This window comes from Mauremys mutica, chromosome 7 (genome assembly GCF_020497125.1).
Source record: "Mauremys mutica isolate MM-2020 ecotype Southern chromosome 7, ASM2049712v1, whole genome shotgun sequence".
Lineage (NCBI taxonomy): Eukaryota > Metazoa > Chordata > Testudines > Geoemydidae > Mauremys > Mauremys mutica.
The window spans coordinates 122,033,602-122,050,624 of record NC_059078.1 but is presented as its reverse complement, the minus strand read 5'-3'; the positions used below and the strand labels follow the sequence as shown (position 1 = coordinate 122,050,624).

At 49.0% G+C, this 17,023-nt stretch overlaps 1 protein-coding gene across 1 annotated transcript in view; it reads right to left on the bottom strand.

The window, feature by feature from the left end:
* Positions 1–17,023, bottom strand: part of SORCS1 (sortilin related VPS10 domain containing receptor 1) — a 430,514-nt gene that overhangs the window by 14,663 nt on the left and 398,828 nt on the right. Inside the window, exons 23-24 of the mRNA XM_045024608.1 lie at positions 16,249–16,361; positions 12,556–12,687 (exon numbers count right to left, since the gene is read on the bottom strand). Of these exons, the coding sequence (XP_044880543.1) occupies positions 12,556–12,687; positions 16,249–16,361 (245 nt within the window). The remainder of the gene's footprint in view (positions 1–12,555; positions 12,688–16,248; positions 16,362–17,023) is intronic.

Sequence of the window (17,023 nt, the reverse complement as noted above, 5' to 3'; positions counted from 1 at the left end):
GAGGCTGACGCTGGACGATTTCAGGGGCTGCTGTCCGCTGGCAGGGATCCTCCTCAGGCAGGAATCAGCCCTGGACTAGCAGCGCTGACCATGTGGGGACTGGTCTCACCAGGAGAGCTGGAGGCGAACCCAGCCTGGCTGGGGAAATTTCTCAGCAAACATAACAATTGGGAATAATCCGTGAGGAAGGAAAACCCAGCTGGGGAATCTGGTGTCAGGTCCCTAGAGGCCAGTTCTCAGGGGGAACCCTGCTTGCAGGCCTGGGACTCACCAGCTCCCCACACAGCCAGTTTGGCCTTTTTCCTGGCTGGCTCCAGCCTCTCCTCCTAATGGCTTCTCCCTCTCCTCAACTCCCTGGGAGGGGCATCTCCACTCCCTATTGGTTGCTGGGCAGACTCTGAGTTTGCCTTGGCTCCTCCTCCCTGAGCTGCCAGCAGACAGAGCTCCAGGAATCTATGTAATCTCTTTGGGGGTTACAGGTGGAACAGTGCTAGGGATGTGTTTTGCTGGAAAGGTAGGTGAGGCAACTTCAAAGCGACTGTGCTAGTTCAGAGAGGCCTACTCTTTTCTGACCAGTTTAACATACATATCCTTATTAGGGGAAATGATAGGCCTAAAAAAAATCCTTCTACATCCTTTGCCCTTAGGATACATAGCTAACTAAACTGAAGGTGAAGCGTCTCAAAATAACGAACTTCTAATTCATCTTCAGGAATCTCCCCTCCAAAAATAATTAGCGTTCAGAATTCATTTGGGTTCTTAATTGAGCCTCATTGACTTTATCTGCTTCATTTGCAGAATTAAGCATGATGGGCAAAGATAATTCCGTAAAAGAAATCATTCTTTCATCAAAGACCATAAAATGAATAATAATAAAAAGGCAGGTGGTGAAAAAAGAGATTCCAATTTACCCACAGAAAAAACAACAACATTAATTTGGCTTCTCTTGGACTTTCCTAGAGCGAGGCCTGGGTGAGAACTCTGTGCAGCAGCAAACTGCACCACGAGACTCTAAAAGGGCATGTTTCTACACATAGATCTAAACACTGGGTATCAAGAATCTGTAGTTACATCCTCAACTGGTGTAAACTGGCACAGCCCCTTTAATGTCAGTGGAGCTTACACCGATTTACATGAGCCGAGGAGCTGAACGTTTACATAGATTTTGTGCAGGATTTGCAACTAGTACATAGCATGTGACTTGTTCCCACTTTTCCAGTTCAATGGATGAATCAGTAAACAACTAAAGAAAGAATTAAATATAAACGTTGGTGGGAAGGGATTTGGTTTAGTGCTTAGTAGAGTGGTGTGGGAGTTAAGACAACAGGGATCTGCTTTCAGCTCTGCTACAGACTTTCTGCAACTTGGGCTGGGTCGCGTTGTGTTTCTGGATCTCACTTTCCCCATCACTGACATGAGAGTAATCATACGGGGTTAATTTACATGGGGTGTTATGAGGCTTTGAAAATTGCTTTGAGATTCCTTAATGAAAGATGTGATGTAAGTGCCAGGTATTATTAATATCAATTGCTGCCTTGACAACACAACAGAGATGATCCCAAGAGATACTGTACTGTTGCACTGGGACAACGCAGGCCATCAGTGGTCCTAGGTGAACGTGAGCGGTCCTGAACACTAATACAACAGCTGAACCTCGGATGGAAAAATACACTAGGACAAGAGGCGAACTTGAAAATCATAGGATGTTCTTGACACACGGGCAAAAGTTGAGCCTGGGAAAAAGAGAGAGGCTGGTGTTCACAGGGGCAGTAGGGGATCTTGAGAGATGTCTGGGCATTATGGCAAGAGGGTAAAGTTGAGATTCATCTCTAGGGCACACAAGTCTCCTTTCACCCAGGCTGAAAAACAACTTGTCATCATTTTGCACAGACAAGTGACCCTGAAGAGAAGAGAAAAAAACCCCACCTCTCTGCAACAGTAGCTGCTCAAGGAGCATGGAAGGATAAAGTCATTTTAAAGGCACTTCTGGTGCATTGCATGGCCATATATTTCAAAAAGTGAGTGCAAACATCTCTGAGTGTCCTCAGGGCTGCCAGCACAGATGTGTGTGCAAGCGAGTCCCTGACAAGCATCCGTGTAGACTGCAGTTAATGTGGATCTTTAATTCTGTGTGTGGGGACTGATTTTGATTTGCCAATGATCAGCGCCTCTGAAAATCAAGCCCTTGCTGCCTGGACACTGTCAGGATGGGCACGTTTGGAATATGATTAATGTGTAAGCAGGCGCATATTGCAAATAGCACCTGATATTGTGCTGAGAAATCTATTAGGAGGAGATGGAAAATTAGGAGGCAGATAAAGAATAGTCACAGATGGAAAAGGGCCCTCTGCCATGGAGATGAGGTAGAACTGGAAATGGATTAGCGGGAAGGAGCACAGGAAACACACACATGGTAAGAGCTGGCTGTCGGCACCCCCCTCACTCTCCTTTGTTTCCCAGGTGGAGCGTGCAGCACTGGCCAATTCATTATTGCACATTGGCTATTCTGTCATCCATCCCATCTTCCATCTCTTTAGCTGTATGAGACCAGACACAGCTGCAACATGTTGATCCGGCTTGGCTGCAGATTGTACGCTGGCATTGTCATTGTCAGGGATCCCCTGTCACCTGCAGTGTTGACCTAAGTTCCCGCTAAGCTGCGCATCTGTGCAGCAGGCTATCAAGGGCAGCACCAGTGTGCAGGGGGGAGAGGCACTTCCCCTCCCTGCCCCAGAGCTGCTGCAGCTGGCAAGAAGCGCCCCAGCCCCAGCACTGCTGCGGCCGGGGAGAAGCACCTTTCCCCCAGCCCCAGAGATGCCGTGGCTGGCGAGACGCGTCTCTCCCCTGGCTCCGGAGCTGCTGCGGCCGGCGAGAAGTGCTTCTCCCCCGGCTCCGGAGCTGCTGCGGCCAGAGAGAGGTGCCTCTCCCCCAGACCCAACTCCAAAGCTGCTGCAGCTGGCGAGAAGGGCTTCCCCCCCGGCCCCAACTCCAGAGCTGCCGTGGCTGGTGAAATGTGCCTCTCCCCCGGCTCCGGAGCTGCTGCAGCTTGGGTGAGGCACCTCTCCCCTCAGACTCGGCTCCAGAGCTGCTGCGGCTGGCGAGAAGGGCCTCTCCCCGGCCCCAGCCCCACAGCTGCCATGGCCAATGAGAGGCACCTCTCCCCCAGCCCTGGGCTGCTGTGGCGAGAGAGGAATGGCGGAAATCCTCTCTCCCCGCTGCAGCCCCGGGGCAGACTGCACCCCAACCCCTCATCCCCAGCCCCACCCCAGAGCCCGCATCCCCAGCCAGTGCCCTCACCCTCCCACCCCTCTATTCCAGCCCTGAGCCCCCTCCCACACTCCGAACCCCTCAGCCTCACCCCCGGCACACGTCACCTCCATAACAAAATTCATTCTGCACAGGGATGTAAAAAATTAGGGGGAACATTGGTGGTGACTGGTGCTCATGTCATGGAATATCTGTACCCAGCTCACGACAAGGGCTCATTTTAGATTCTGATTTTGTACCATAATTTGACAAGCTCTGCAGCCCAAATGCAAGTGGAGAAACAAAAGAGGTTGTGGCAAACACTAAAACCCTTGCTAGGTATGCAAACATCTCTCCAGCGCTGCCCAGTGCCCCTAAAGCGTCTGCCCCCAATTCACTTGACTAAGTACCAGGAATCGTTCCTGTGTTTGACTCCAAGTTCCATGATAACACAATGTGAAGATAACCAAAACTGCAAAAAACTTTACCCATTTAGAGACCATCTACTGTAATAGGCCATATGCTGTGTCTGTCACTACCCTCTGCTAAACCGAATCAGAACTGCTCACCAGTGTGTCTTACTTTCAATGGGACTTGTGCTCCTAAATTACTCCGCCTGTCTGAAACAGTTAATTAGTGATTCTCCCTCAGCGCAAGTGCTTTTGAAGCAGGTGGGTCTGAATTTTACACCCGCCGCCTCTATGATATATGTCCACGGTATGTGACATAATGACACGCACGGCATGCTGAGAGTCCCAGGGCATTTTTTTCCTTTTGTTGTGATTTGCAGAAACAGTAGAGCCTTACTAGTGGTGGCCTGACAAATTGTAAATCACACAGCAACGCTCCGGGAGTGTAAATTATTCCTGGTAGTTCATACTGGGTAAGCTGTCACCCAACACAATTATAGAAGTCAGCCGAGTGTCCACGGAGGAGCAGCTGCATTTCCGTGGTGAATGACGTGACCACATGTAAAGTGCTTTGGGGATCCTGTGGGATGAAAAGGTGTCAATTCTCAGAGTTATTATGCTGAAGGACACAACCCTGTACTGATTAGTGTTAGGATATAGATATTCAAGCCTGTCTCCAAAGGCCTATACTTAAAGAATTTAGGTGTATTCTTATCACTTAGCCTGTAATAGAGGTATAAAAGAAAGAATCAAAATCACTGTCTGCCGGTGTAAGGGCCTTCTCTTACTGTGACAGTCTGAGGCCTGGTTCTTAGGCTAAGGCCTTCTGCTAAGCAGCAAAGGCAGCCATAAGCTGGGAAGTGTATGGTCACATCCTCACATTCCAAACTAGTCACATTGAAATAAGGTGCTATTGGGCTGTTAGGAATACAATCCTGTCCTGATATTCCTGTCGCCTCCAGAGAAAGGGAAGAGCCTGGAAGATGTAAAAGGAAACTTAGTTTGATAGCATCCTGTCTGGCAAGAACTCACTTATCAATAGCTGGGATGTGAAATCCTCATTTCTGTATTGTTCTATCCCTGTAGTCTCCACTTCCCTATTGTTTGTCTGTATAATCTCTGTCTGGGTCTGTGATTGTTTCTGTCTGCTGTATAATTAATTTTGTTGGGTGTAAACCAATTAAGGTGGTGGGATATAATTGGTTAAATAATCATGTTACAATATGTTAGGATTGGTTAGTTACATTTCAGTAAAATGATTGGTTAAGGTATAGCTAAGCAGAACTCAAGTTTTACTATATAGTCTGCAGTCAATCAGGAAGAAAGGGGGGAATGGGAACAGGGACTGGGGGTGGGGGAATTGGGATCATGTTTTGCTAAGGGGGGGAATGGGAACAGGGACACAGGCAAGGCTCTGTGATGTCAGAGCTGGGAAGGGAGACACTAAGGAAGGAAACTGGAATCATGCTTGCTGGAAGTTCACCCCAATAAACACTGAATTGTTTGCACCTTCGGACTTTGGGTATTGTTGCTCCCTGTTCATGCCAGAAGGACCAGGGAAGTGAGAGGGTGAAGGAATAAGCCCCCCAACAATTAGAGCTAGCAGAAATGGCCTAAATAACTTGAGATCCTTGAAAGCATCATTCATTGACTATTAAGATTTTAATCTAGAGAACTACATATTGAGAAAAAGCCCCTAGCCCCTTTTTTTAGCTGTCATGAGCAATCAGACTGATTTAAAGAGAAATTCTCCTCCTCAGGGAATATAATGAATGCAGTTTATGTCAATAAATATAATCTGCAAAAACCCATGACAACCATGGTACTGTATGTACAGAAAAAATCCAACGTCTAAATGTGCGGTTCCAGCAAGAACATAAGTGACAAATGCACCATTCTTAGGGGAAGCCGGAGAAGAGACATATTGTCTCTGTCAAGAATCATATGGTCCACAAGGCGTCTCTCCTCCTAATGCCCTTTCCCTTCCTCCCCAGCAGCTCTGTCATCTCGGCCTGCCCCTGTACTTCACGTGTTCAAGTCAGGCTGCTTTCTCCTCCTGCACACTACCTGGGCACCAGCAGCTGGACATTGAGATCACAGGAGAGAGTTTCCTGCTCTGTTCATGAGCTCAGTGGTCACCAGCAGCCAGGGGGTGCAGTTCCTACAACCTGCTGGATGTTGCCAGGGGAGGATCATAGGCGTGAGGCTTGGCAGGTGTGAATGTATGCTGTTTGCTTGTTGCATTTCATTAAGCTTAGACACTGCAATTGGCCTGGTCAGTTTCACTTTGTTTAGAATGAGAATCATTTTCCAGTTCCTGTGAACTGAGGGAGGTGCTGTTCCTGAACAGGAACATTCGTGTCTTGAACCCCACCCCTTTCTGTCCTGTCTCGTTAGATTGTAAGCTCTTCAGGGCAAGGACTGTCTCTCACTCTGTGTCTGTACAGCACCTAACACAATGGGACCCTGATCTTGACTGGAGCCTCTGGGTGCTAACATAACAACAAAATAGTTAATAAATGAATGCATTTAAATCCTCCCTTTAGAAACTCTTTTTATTAAATTATTCATGAAAACTTTTCTGTTTCCGTTGGTTTTTGTAAATCCTTGTGTTTAAATCACATTTAAATTTGATCCTACATTACTTCAGAGTTCAGAGAGCTCCTTTGAAGAAACAAATAGAAAGTGCTGTCTCTCTTTCTCTCTCTCTCTCTCTCTCTCTCTCTCTCTCTCTCACACACACACACACACACACACACACACACACCCACCCACCAGGCTTTACAAGATTCACAGAATCGTAGATAGGTAGGACTGGAAAGGACCTGGTCATCCAGTCCAGTGCCCTGCATTGACGCAGGACCAAGTACCATCCCTGACAAATGCTGTCTAATGATGAGAATGCCACGGCTTCCCTTGAAAGCCTATTCCAGTGCTTAACTATCCTTCTAGTCAGAAACTTTTTTCCAAATATTGAACCTAAACCTCCCTTGCTGCAGATCCCCGTCCTCTTTATAACAGCCCCTAACCTACTTGAAGACTGTTATCAGGTCCCTCCTCGGTCTTCTTTTCTCCAGACTAAACATGCCCAGTTTTATTAACCTTTCCACAGAGGTCAGTGTAGCCGATGATTTTAGTTTATTGTCCCTTTATTGTGTGAGGCTATGATTAACTAACATATTATGTCATATATAATCACTGTATGCTAAATAGAGTTTAAATTGTAGGATTATAGAAGTATAAGATTGATCAGTAGTTACCAGGGATAATTAGGTATTAGGTATCTAAGTAAGTAGGGATGACATGCAAAGCCTCCAGGCTGAGGCCTGTAAGATTTTAGCTTAGCCATACTAGAACATAGACTTAATGCTTGACATAAGTGAACAAAGAATGACCCTATGCCACAAGATTACGGGAAAAGATGTACCATTGGGGGATACTGCTAATTTTTCACAGTAAGAATAATTTTCTGCTTACAAGATACCCAGTAGTCACATTTTTCAAACACTTGCCCTAACCCCAAGGTGCGCTATGGGCATAAATGCTAATGAGATGTAGTCAGAATCACATTATAAAAAGAGGGTGTCCAGATTAGGAAAATTGAGCTCCTGAGAGAAAACTCCAGCAGGAACCATCCCTCTACTGATGATCAATTGGGAAGGCAACCATTAGAGCTTAAGAATATCATTAAGATGTGAGTATGACTATATGTATAACTTGTGCATAGGCTTTACAGAATTTCTGTATGCTTGGGTAATCATAACTTTAATTGTAACTTGAATAAAACTTGTAAAACAGACTAGACCTTGTACTTGTAAATGTCTGCGTGGTCACTATCCTTGGTCTTTATGTGTTTCTAGAGATTCTAAATCTGAAATAAGTAGCAGAGGTGACTTTCACTCTGCTGAGCTTGGAACTGTAGCCACCAGAGCCGAACCCACGACGGTGTAATCCAACATTACAAAATTCACTTGAAAGAAGATAAAAGGCGACATCAGGTTTTCTAAACCTTTCATAAATTTTGCTGCTCTCCTCTGGACTCTCTCCAATTTCTCCACATCTTTCTTAAAGGCTGGCACCCAGAACTGGACACAGTACTCCAGCTGAGGCCTCACCGGGGCCAAGTAGAGCACAACAATCACCTCCCATGTCTTACACACAACACTCCTTTAATACAACCCAGAATGATCTTAGCCTTTTCAGCAGCTGCGTCACATTGGTGCCTCATATTCAATTTGCGATCCACTATAACCCCCAGATCCTTTCCAGCAGTACTATCGCCTAGCCCAGGAGTTGACAACCTATGGCACGCGTGCCAAAGACGGCACGCGAGCCGATTTTTAATGGCACGCTGTGGCCGCCGCTGGCCCCGCTCAGCCTGCTGACGAACCCCGGCAGTGGGCTGAACGGGGCCGATGGCCGGGACCGCGGCAGGCAGCAGCGTGCCATTAAAAATTCTGCCCGGCCCAGCCGGCTCTTCTCCCTCTCCCGCCTACCGCTCTCTCTGCTGGGGGCAGGGGGCAGAAGCAAGCTTGGCCCTGCCTGCTGCTTCTGTAGGGCAGGTTCCGCCAACAGCCAAGCTTCCCCCTCCCTGTTCGCTTCCCCCTCCCCGTTCTCTTCCCCCAGCGTGCTACGTGCCCTGCCTCCTCTCCCTCCCTGCCGCCGATGGCCCTGGAGAGGGAGGGGACAAGAGGAGCCCCAGCCCCCTCGCTGCTCAGACCGGGAAGGAGGTGGAGAAGAGGCAGGAGTGGGGCCTAGGGGAAGGGGGGTGAAATCAGGGCATATCCCTCCAGCCCCCGGCCATGAGCTGCTCAGGGCAGGGGGCTGGGAGAACCCCCCGATCCCAGCCCACCCCCCAGCCCTCTGCCCTGACCCCTGCACCCCCCTCACACCTCAGCCCCCTGCACCTCCCATGACCCCAGTTCTGACTATGGCACCTCCTACATATACCCAGCCCCCCACAATGCCCTGACTCCTGCACCCCCCTCACACGCCCCCAGTCCTCTGCCCTGACTCCTGCACCCTCTTCACACACGCTGCCCTGACTCCTGCACTCCTCACACATACCCAGCCCCCCCACACCCTGCCCTGACTCCTGCACTCCTCACACATACCCAGCCCCCCCACACCCTGCCCTGACTCCTGCACTCCTCACACATACCCAGCCCCCCACACCCTGCCCTGACTCCTGCACTCCTCACACATACCCAGCCCCCCACACCCTGCCCTGACTCCTGCACTCCTCACACATACCCAGCCCCCTCACACCCCCTGCCCAGACTCCTGCACTCCCCACCCTAACCCAGCCCCCCACACCCTGCCCTGACTCCTGCACTCCCCACACATACCCAGCCCCCCCACATCCTCTGCCCTGACTCCTGCACTCCTCACACATACCCAGCCCCCCCACACCCTGCCCTAACTCCTGCACTCCTCACACATACCCAGCCCCCCACACCCTGCCCTGACTCCTGCACTCCCCACACATACCCAGCCACCCCACACGCCCTGCCCTACTCCTGCACTCCTCACACATACCCAGCCCCCCCACACTCTGCCCTGACTCCTGCACTCCTCACACATACCCAGCCACCCCACACGCCCTGCCCTGACTCCTGCACTCCTCACACATACCCAGCCCCCCCACACCCTGCCCTGACTCCTGCACTCCCCACACATACCCAGCCCCCCCACACCCTGCCCTGACTCCTGCACTCCTCACACATACCCAGCCACCCCACACCCTGCCCTGACTCCTGCACTCCCCACACATACCCAGCCCCCCCACACCCTGCCCTGGCTCCTGCACTCCCCACACACACCCCGCCACCACACACCCCCTGCCCGGACTCCTGCACTCCCCACACATACCCAGCCCCCCCACACGCCCTGCCCTGACTCCTGCACTCCTCACACATACCCAGCCACCCCACACCCTGCCCTGACTCCTGCACTCCCCACACATACCCAGCCACCCCACACGCCCTGCCCTAACTCCTGCACTCCCCACACATATCCAGCCCCCCCACACCCTGCCCTGACTCCTGCACTCCCCACACATACCCAGCCCCCCCACACGCCCTGCCCTGACTCCTGCACTCCTCACACATACCCAGCCCCCCACACCCTGCCCTGACTCCTGCACTCCCCACACATACCCAGCCCCCTCACACCCCCTGCCCTGACTCCTGCACTCCCCACACATACCCAGCCCCCCCACACGCCCTGCCCTGACTCCTGCACTCCTCACACATACCCAGCCACCCCACCGGACAGAACCCCAGAGCAGCAGCGGGCTCAGCCCGCTGCTGGTCTCCGGTCCCGGCTGCTGGCTCCACTCAGCCCGCTGCTGGTCTGGGGTCCCAGCCCCCTGCCCCACTCAGCCCACTGCCAGTCTGAGGTTCTGGCTGCCGGCCCCTTGCCAGCTGGGGTCCCGGCCGCTGGCCCGCTCAGCCCGCTGTCGGCCTAGGTGAACAGAACCCCAGGCTGGCAGCAAGCTGAGCAGGCCGGCAGTGTAAGATCAGCATTTTAATGTAATTTTAAATGAAACTTCTTAAACATTTTGAAAACCTTGTTTACTTTACATACAACAGTCATTTAGTTATATAATATATAGACTTATAGAGAGAGACCTTCTAAAAAACATTAAAATGTATTACTGGCACGCGAACCTTAAATTCGAGTGAATAAATGAAGACTTGGCACCCCACTTATGAAAGGTTGCCAACCCCTGGCCTAGCCAGTTATCCCCCGTTTTGTAGCAGTGCATTTGAGTTTTAAGTTCATAAGCCTCCTGTAAATGAAAAGCAGAAGACCTGTAGTAGAAAGAGAACGAAGCATATAAAGTACTAAGGGAGTAAATTAGGCCGTCATCCGTAAACATCAGCATAAAATGTTCAGAAATGAACTCAGGGACAATCCAAATGCTACCGCAGGGGTTTAGCTGCAGGTTGACCTAGTGCCGGCCCTCATAACACCCCGGGGCAGCGGAGGACCTGTGATTCTGTACAGTATTAGAGCAAGTCTCAGGAGCTCTGAATGCCGAGTGAGCCATACTAAGCCTGCGTCAAACAGTTCCCACTGCAAACAATACCAGCTGTATGACCAACTAGGGAAGGGGAGTTGTAGCTCCCCCCTGCAAAACAAAATACACGTTTTATCATCCAGGTGGGAAGCAGCGAAGATGCAGCTCCACAGGAAATGGTTGGCTATGAATTGGCAATAATTTCTATAACAGGAAAGGTTACAATTTGACCCCCACAGGATGAATAGCAGAGACGCTGCTGGAGTCACACTGAAAGCAGTCTCCCCTGAAAAGGCTTATGACAGCACGCCAATGTTTCCTTTCTTTATGACCATGGAGATTTTGGCATTACCAGGGAAAAATACAGATATAGAGATAGATATACAATAATTTGCAGAATACAATAAGCAGCAGAGTGACAGAGGGGAGCTGGGTCAGCGGTAAATTAGATAGTCTATGCACTGCCTTCCTTTCCAACTTAGAGTGGAAAAGGGGAGGGTGGGGGTTGCAGGGTAGTAAATCTCCTGCCTGGGTGTTTATTACTTGCACAGGGAGAAAATTACGGAGATGAGTGGTTTCTAAGGAAGATGGAGGCTGAGCAAGGGTAAGCATGAGAATGGAGGTGACCAGATAGTTCTGAGCCTGGGTAACAGGGTGTGGTTAACAGAGGTTTTTCAAAGCATTGCAAGAGACTGACACTGGTGGGAATAAGTTCCAGGCCACACTGGGTAAAGACCTCAAATTAACAGAAAGGGAGGGGGGAAATAAGGTTGATTTAGCTGCCAGGAGAAGAATTAGTTTATTCATTCCCTGGAGCAGTCAGCAAATCCTGAGGGGTGCTGGGCCCCGTTTGCCATCCAGGAGCTCAACAATGCCGGGGACTTGGCCCTAAAGCAGGGGATGAGGCACTTTCACGTCCTGTTCAGGCCAGACTTGGCACCCACTCCTGCGCACACAGACACAGCGATGACACCTCGCAGACCAGCCACATGTCACATTTAAATGAAAATCCACAGCAAGTTATGCCTCCGATTGGTTTTAACCTATTCTAGCCCCACAGAGACGGAATGTTCCACACGATCGAATTCTCTGGCCTGTGTTACGCAATACATGATCTGATGGTCCCTTCCAACCTTAAAAATCGATGCACCTATGAACTATCAAGTTCCACCAGCTGCTTCTGTTTTCCACTGCCTGGCCGGGCTCTCTCCAGGCCTCACCAACTGTGCTCCTCCCAGGGCTGCTCTAAGTCATGTCAGCAGGAGCAGTTCTCTAGGGATCCCAGTCATGCGTGCTCCCATCCCCACCCACCTTGGAATGCTATCTAGGAGGTGATGTGGATTTATGCCAACTTTACATCACTGGGGGATTCCCTGCTGCATGGGAGTCCCAAGCTGCACCATTAGGGCAGCTTCATCTCCCCTTTAGGGCAAAGCAACCAGGGGTGGCTCAAGGCCCCAGCATGCCAAGCGCGTGCTTGGGGCGGCATGCCACGGGGGGCGCTTTGCCGGTCACCGGGAGGGCGGCAGGCAGCTCCGGTGGACCTCCCGCAGGCGTGCCTGCGGAGGGTCTGCTGATCCCGTGGCTTCAGTGGAGCATCCGCAGGCACGTCTGCGGGAGGTCCACCGGAGCCGCGGGACCGGCGACCAGCAGAGTGCCCCCCGCGGTGTGCCGCTGTGCTTGGGGCGGCGAAATGGCTAGAGCCACCCCTGAAAGCAACAAGCACTTGGCCTGGACCAAGACGATGGCTTTGATTCCCAATGGACCAAAGGTAACGGCACCTTAGTTATTTTTTCAGGCCTGCGTTGGAAATCTTTTCCCTGCTGCCCTTCCCACCGCCGACACGCACATTTCTGCAAAGAACAGAAACAATACCTGGTCTAGGTCTTCTGCTGGTCTTTTGTTTTCTCCCGTAGCCTCTTGATACGGTAAAATGAAGAGCTCAGCAGATGTGGGCAAACCAGGCAGGACTGCGACCAGGACATGTTTGCTTGAAATACTTGTTGCCTGGTTATGTAGACAAACAGCGACAGGTGAATTGTAGTGATAGCCTGGAATGCTGAAGATTTCTGTGTTAAAGCACCGCAGTACGTACGTTCAGGTATCTGCTGGTGATGGTGAAAGTCAGCGGGGCCTATTGGCATTCTATTGTATTCTTGTTCTGTCTGAGCTTTCAGACCATGCTCTTCAATATGGTACACGAGCCCCCAAAGGCACTGATTATAACCACTCTTACTAAAGGCAGGTGCTGAGTAACTTTGCACACACTCTGCAGTTCTGACCCAGAGCACCTCCTAATGTGCCTGTCCTGGGTCAGTCCAGCGCAGCATGTTCCAGAGATGCTGAAATAATTGGAGCTTTGGTAACGAGGCAGAGTGCAAACAAACTCAGTTTTCCTTATTGTTCCCTCTGGCAGGTTGACTGTCTAGGTCTCCTGACGTGGGCGGGTGAGAAACATAATTGTGCATTTATTATTGCAATCCCATTGGACACCATTATTTTCCCTCTCAACCAATCAGAGGTGTAAGGAAAAGCTCTAGTGTCTCATTTGGATCTCACACTGGTGTGACTCAGCAGCAACTCCACTAATGCCAGTGGATCAAAACCAGGCCCTTTAACTTGAGTCAGCAAATTGAATTACCTGCCCAGAGTAATTCATTATCCTCTGGATTGGTGGCTGTACCTTGCCAAACAAGATCAACCAAAGTGTAACGAAACAGCAGGGATCCATGTACAGTGACGGTCTTGATATTTAATCAATATTGGCAATTCGATAAACACAAGTTGCTTTGGGAAGTAAGCCAGAGACACTGTGGGGTACATTTTCAGAAGGGCAATCTCCCTTCCTCTGACGCACGCTGTGCTCAAAAGTTAGTGCCTGCACTTTGATGCATGCAGTTGTCAGGGTAAGCCTGAGTATTTGCACCCCTATCTAGCTGATCGCGGTGGGTGTGCCTCAGGCAGTCACAGACACAAATACCCAGTTTGGCGGTCCCTTTCATGCTACGGGTACGATTTATGGGGGCAAAAAGGGGAAGGACGTAGGGTTTGCCATGCCAGATCAGACAATTGGGCTATGATGTCTGGTTTCCTGCTTCTGGCAGTATCAACAACTGATGCTTCAAAGGAAGGTGAAAATAACCTATAGCGTACCTTCTTAGTTGCTCAGTAATGCACAGTGAGGGATTGAGGGATGAAGGGATGGAGGGATGAAGAGAATTCCCTCCCAGCACTCAGAGGTGATATGTGCACATGGGACTATCCTTCCTCTAAGCACAATTATTACCTTCAAATATTGCCCTTAACTTTATTGTTGAGTGCCTGTAAAATACAGCTGTGTGTTTACTCTGTCTTGATGGAAAGTAGTGTTGGCTGGGGGGAGGAAGTCTTGGGGTGGGGGGGAGGGAGCATCACCTTGGAAAGTGGAGCTGGCCCAGGAGTGGGTGCATAATCACCTGAGAGGCTTAGACAAGGACTATCAGTGCTCATGCTCCAGGGTATAAAGTGATCACCTGCAGTGAACAGGAAGGAATTTCCCCCATGTAACCTTTCAGATAATTAGCTAGATGCATTTTCACCTTCCTCTGCAGCATCAGGTACTAAACATTGCTAGAAGGGATGGTACTAATGGTCGAGGGACTAATGGTGTGAATAATCATGATAAAGTTATATTGGGATAATCCCAAATTAAGAACATCATAATCCAACACAGAGAAAAGACCAGGAGCATGTAGAAGAGAATCAAAACATTTCTACAGAATATTTACACTAGCATATGGAACTCTATAGTAAGGATATAATCATCTATTGACATTTCTAGATTGGTATAAATATGTAAAACAAGGAAATCATTTTCTATTGAACTAGTTTGTTTTTTAGAGTAATTGTGTAGAACCCTATTCAATTTCTATAGCCCACTCTTGGTTTTATCCCTAAATTCTATAGGACTTTTCCATCAAGGTTTTTTAAAGTGTGTCATACAGCCATGTGATCAGCTGTCAAAGCGTTCCTTCTTTTCAAGTCAACACTGATACAAACAAAAACCCTAGCGGTATTGTATCACTCTGGTTGTGATAAGTAGCCTTGACATCCCAGGTTTATAATCTATTTTTAGTGAATTGATTTTGTTTTATTGCATTGTTGATGTTGTGAAAAGCAATTTAGAAGCTGAATGCGCCATCAGATACTTGATATAGACACACAAAGGTCTAAAGGTTACAAACCAAAGCCCATAGGAAGATTATTCTTCCTCCTCCTCCTCCATGTTTTGATGAGGTTAGAAGAAGAAATTGCATTGCGTGTTGTTCATTGAAAATAACTTTAAAGATAAAAACAAGCCGGGGACAGATTTTTAGAAATACAGTCCCTAGAATGGACTTTCACAATTAGTGTGTGCCTTCAGCAAGACAGTCCAATCGTTTGTGGCACCAGCTGTGCAAATGGCTGGTGTGGCAGTCAGATATTTGTGTATGCAGTTACTATAATCACACACAGGAACACAATATCTATGGGTACACATTCCATGCATGTACTCTCTCTCTCTCTCTCTCTCTCACACACACACACACACTCCTACAAATCAGTTGCACAGACCCTTTTCCGTTGCTTCAATCTGTATCACAGTGTAACATCGACACGCCCTAGTCGTCAGCAGGCAGGATTGAATCTCCGATCTCTGGAGCTTAGTGCATGAGCCTCTACTGCGTGAGTTAAAAGCCATATGACTGTTAGCTAAGGCTGTAGAGCAGATTCATTCATTTCTAAGTGATCTCGGTGCCACCAGATGGGACACCCCACCACACCCAGGAGGTGTGTGTGGGTTACAACAGCAGCACTTGCAATCTCCACTAACTGGTGTAACATTTGTCAGCCTTTTATAAACCCCAATCTCCAGCCCCAAATACTATTTCTTTAGGCTACAGCTCTTGACAGTTTCTAGTACACCAAGTATGTAGAGGAAAATGCATCTCCAGCACTGGCCCATGTCTCCAGAATGATGTGGAGTAAAATGGACTTGCATGGCTGGACCATGTAGCTAATGTTATATGTTGGACACAAAGCACTTACAATCCTGCCTCTTGTATGTGAAGATACACACTTTCGCTGCTGCTCCATAAATCTGGAACATCCTTTTTGTGCATTCATGTGGGGCAGCTCTGCATTCTGCTGCTGTATACAGACAGCAGCCAAGGGCAGTAATCATTATTACGCAGTGTTAAAACTGCTCGCACTGTTATTGCATAGGGGCAACTTGGGTCTTATATACACTTTCCTCTGAAGTATTCTGCTTTGGCCCCTATAATAAAAAAGTAGTGATACTTCCCAGAGGCAAGACCTATGCCCATTAGGCCCACCCACATTACGCTTAACCACACAAAAAATGGGGCTTGTAGAGCATAGTATTTCAACAGAGCTCATCACATGTCTCCCTCCCTCCCTCTCTCTCTCTCTCTCTCCAAGATCTGTTGGCTCCTTGAAGACTTTGGGCAGATCAATCTGCTCCTCAAATCAAGGCCAGGATAGACACAATGATGATGGAGGAATAAAAAAATGTATCCCATTGCTTACCTCCACTAGAGCTCTCTTGATCACTCTACTGACGTCCCGTCTCCATTCAGGGATATCTGGGTTGTACTCATCCAGGTTTGGTGAGAACGACAAGCGGAGAGATTGAAATCGCTCTGGGGATACAATGGCACACTTGCTGTGAATAAACTCATTGACAGACCGTGGAGTTTCAGCGTCGGGTTGTCAATCAAATACAATATACTGCAGTGGATTTTAGCCATTGTAACTAGATAATACAGTTATCTCAACTGAGTGAGAATCAGATGTGAGGAAGAGCCTCAGCTGGTGTACACTGACATATCTTCAGTGAAGCCACTGGAGGAGCTATGCTGATCGCTGTCGAATATGCCTACAGTTGAAGGATCCACCCAAAGGCTATGGGCACCTGGGCATCACATACAAAAGTGTACAAGGCAGGAAAATGTCCTCGTCATCCTCTCCCCATATCATTCTCTAACCATACTCCAATATTGATTTGTTTACATTTGTACTACTCTCCTGTAAAAGGGCACTCGTCCAAAGGCTTGACCACTTTTCACAAAGATACTAATACACAAACTGGCCTGTCAATTACCCTCCAAAAAGGACCCCAGCAACTTCTTAGACACAACAAAATGTAACTAGCTCCCCTCGCCCACAGCATCCCCATCAGGTACTACACACTCTGCTACCCAGAGCTACCCATCTCCTTGCACAGGAGGGATAGATGGGCATTGTCATGGACCTGCCGGTTAACAAATTTGGGCTGCTATGGACCAAGGGAGGGGGAAGTGAG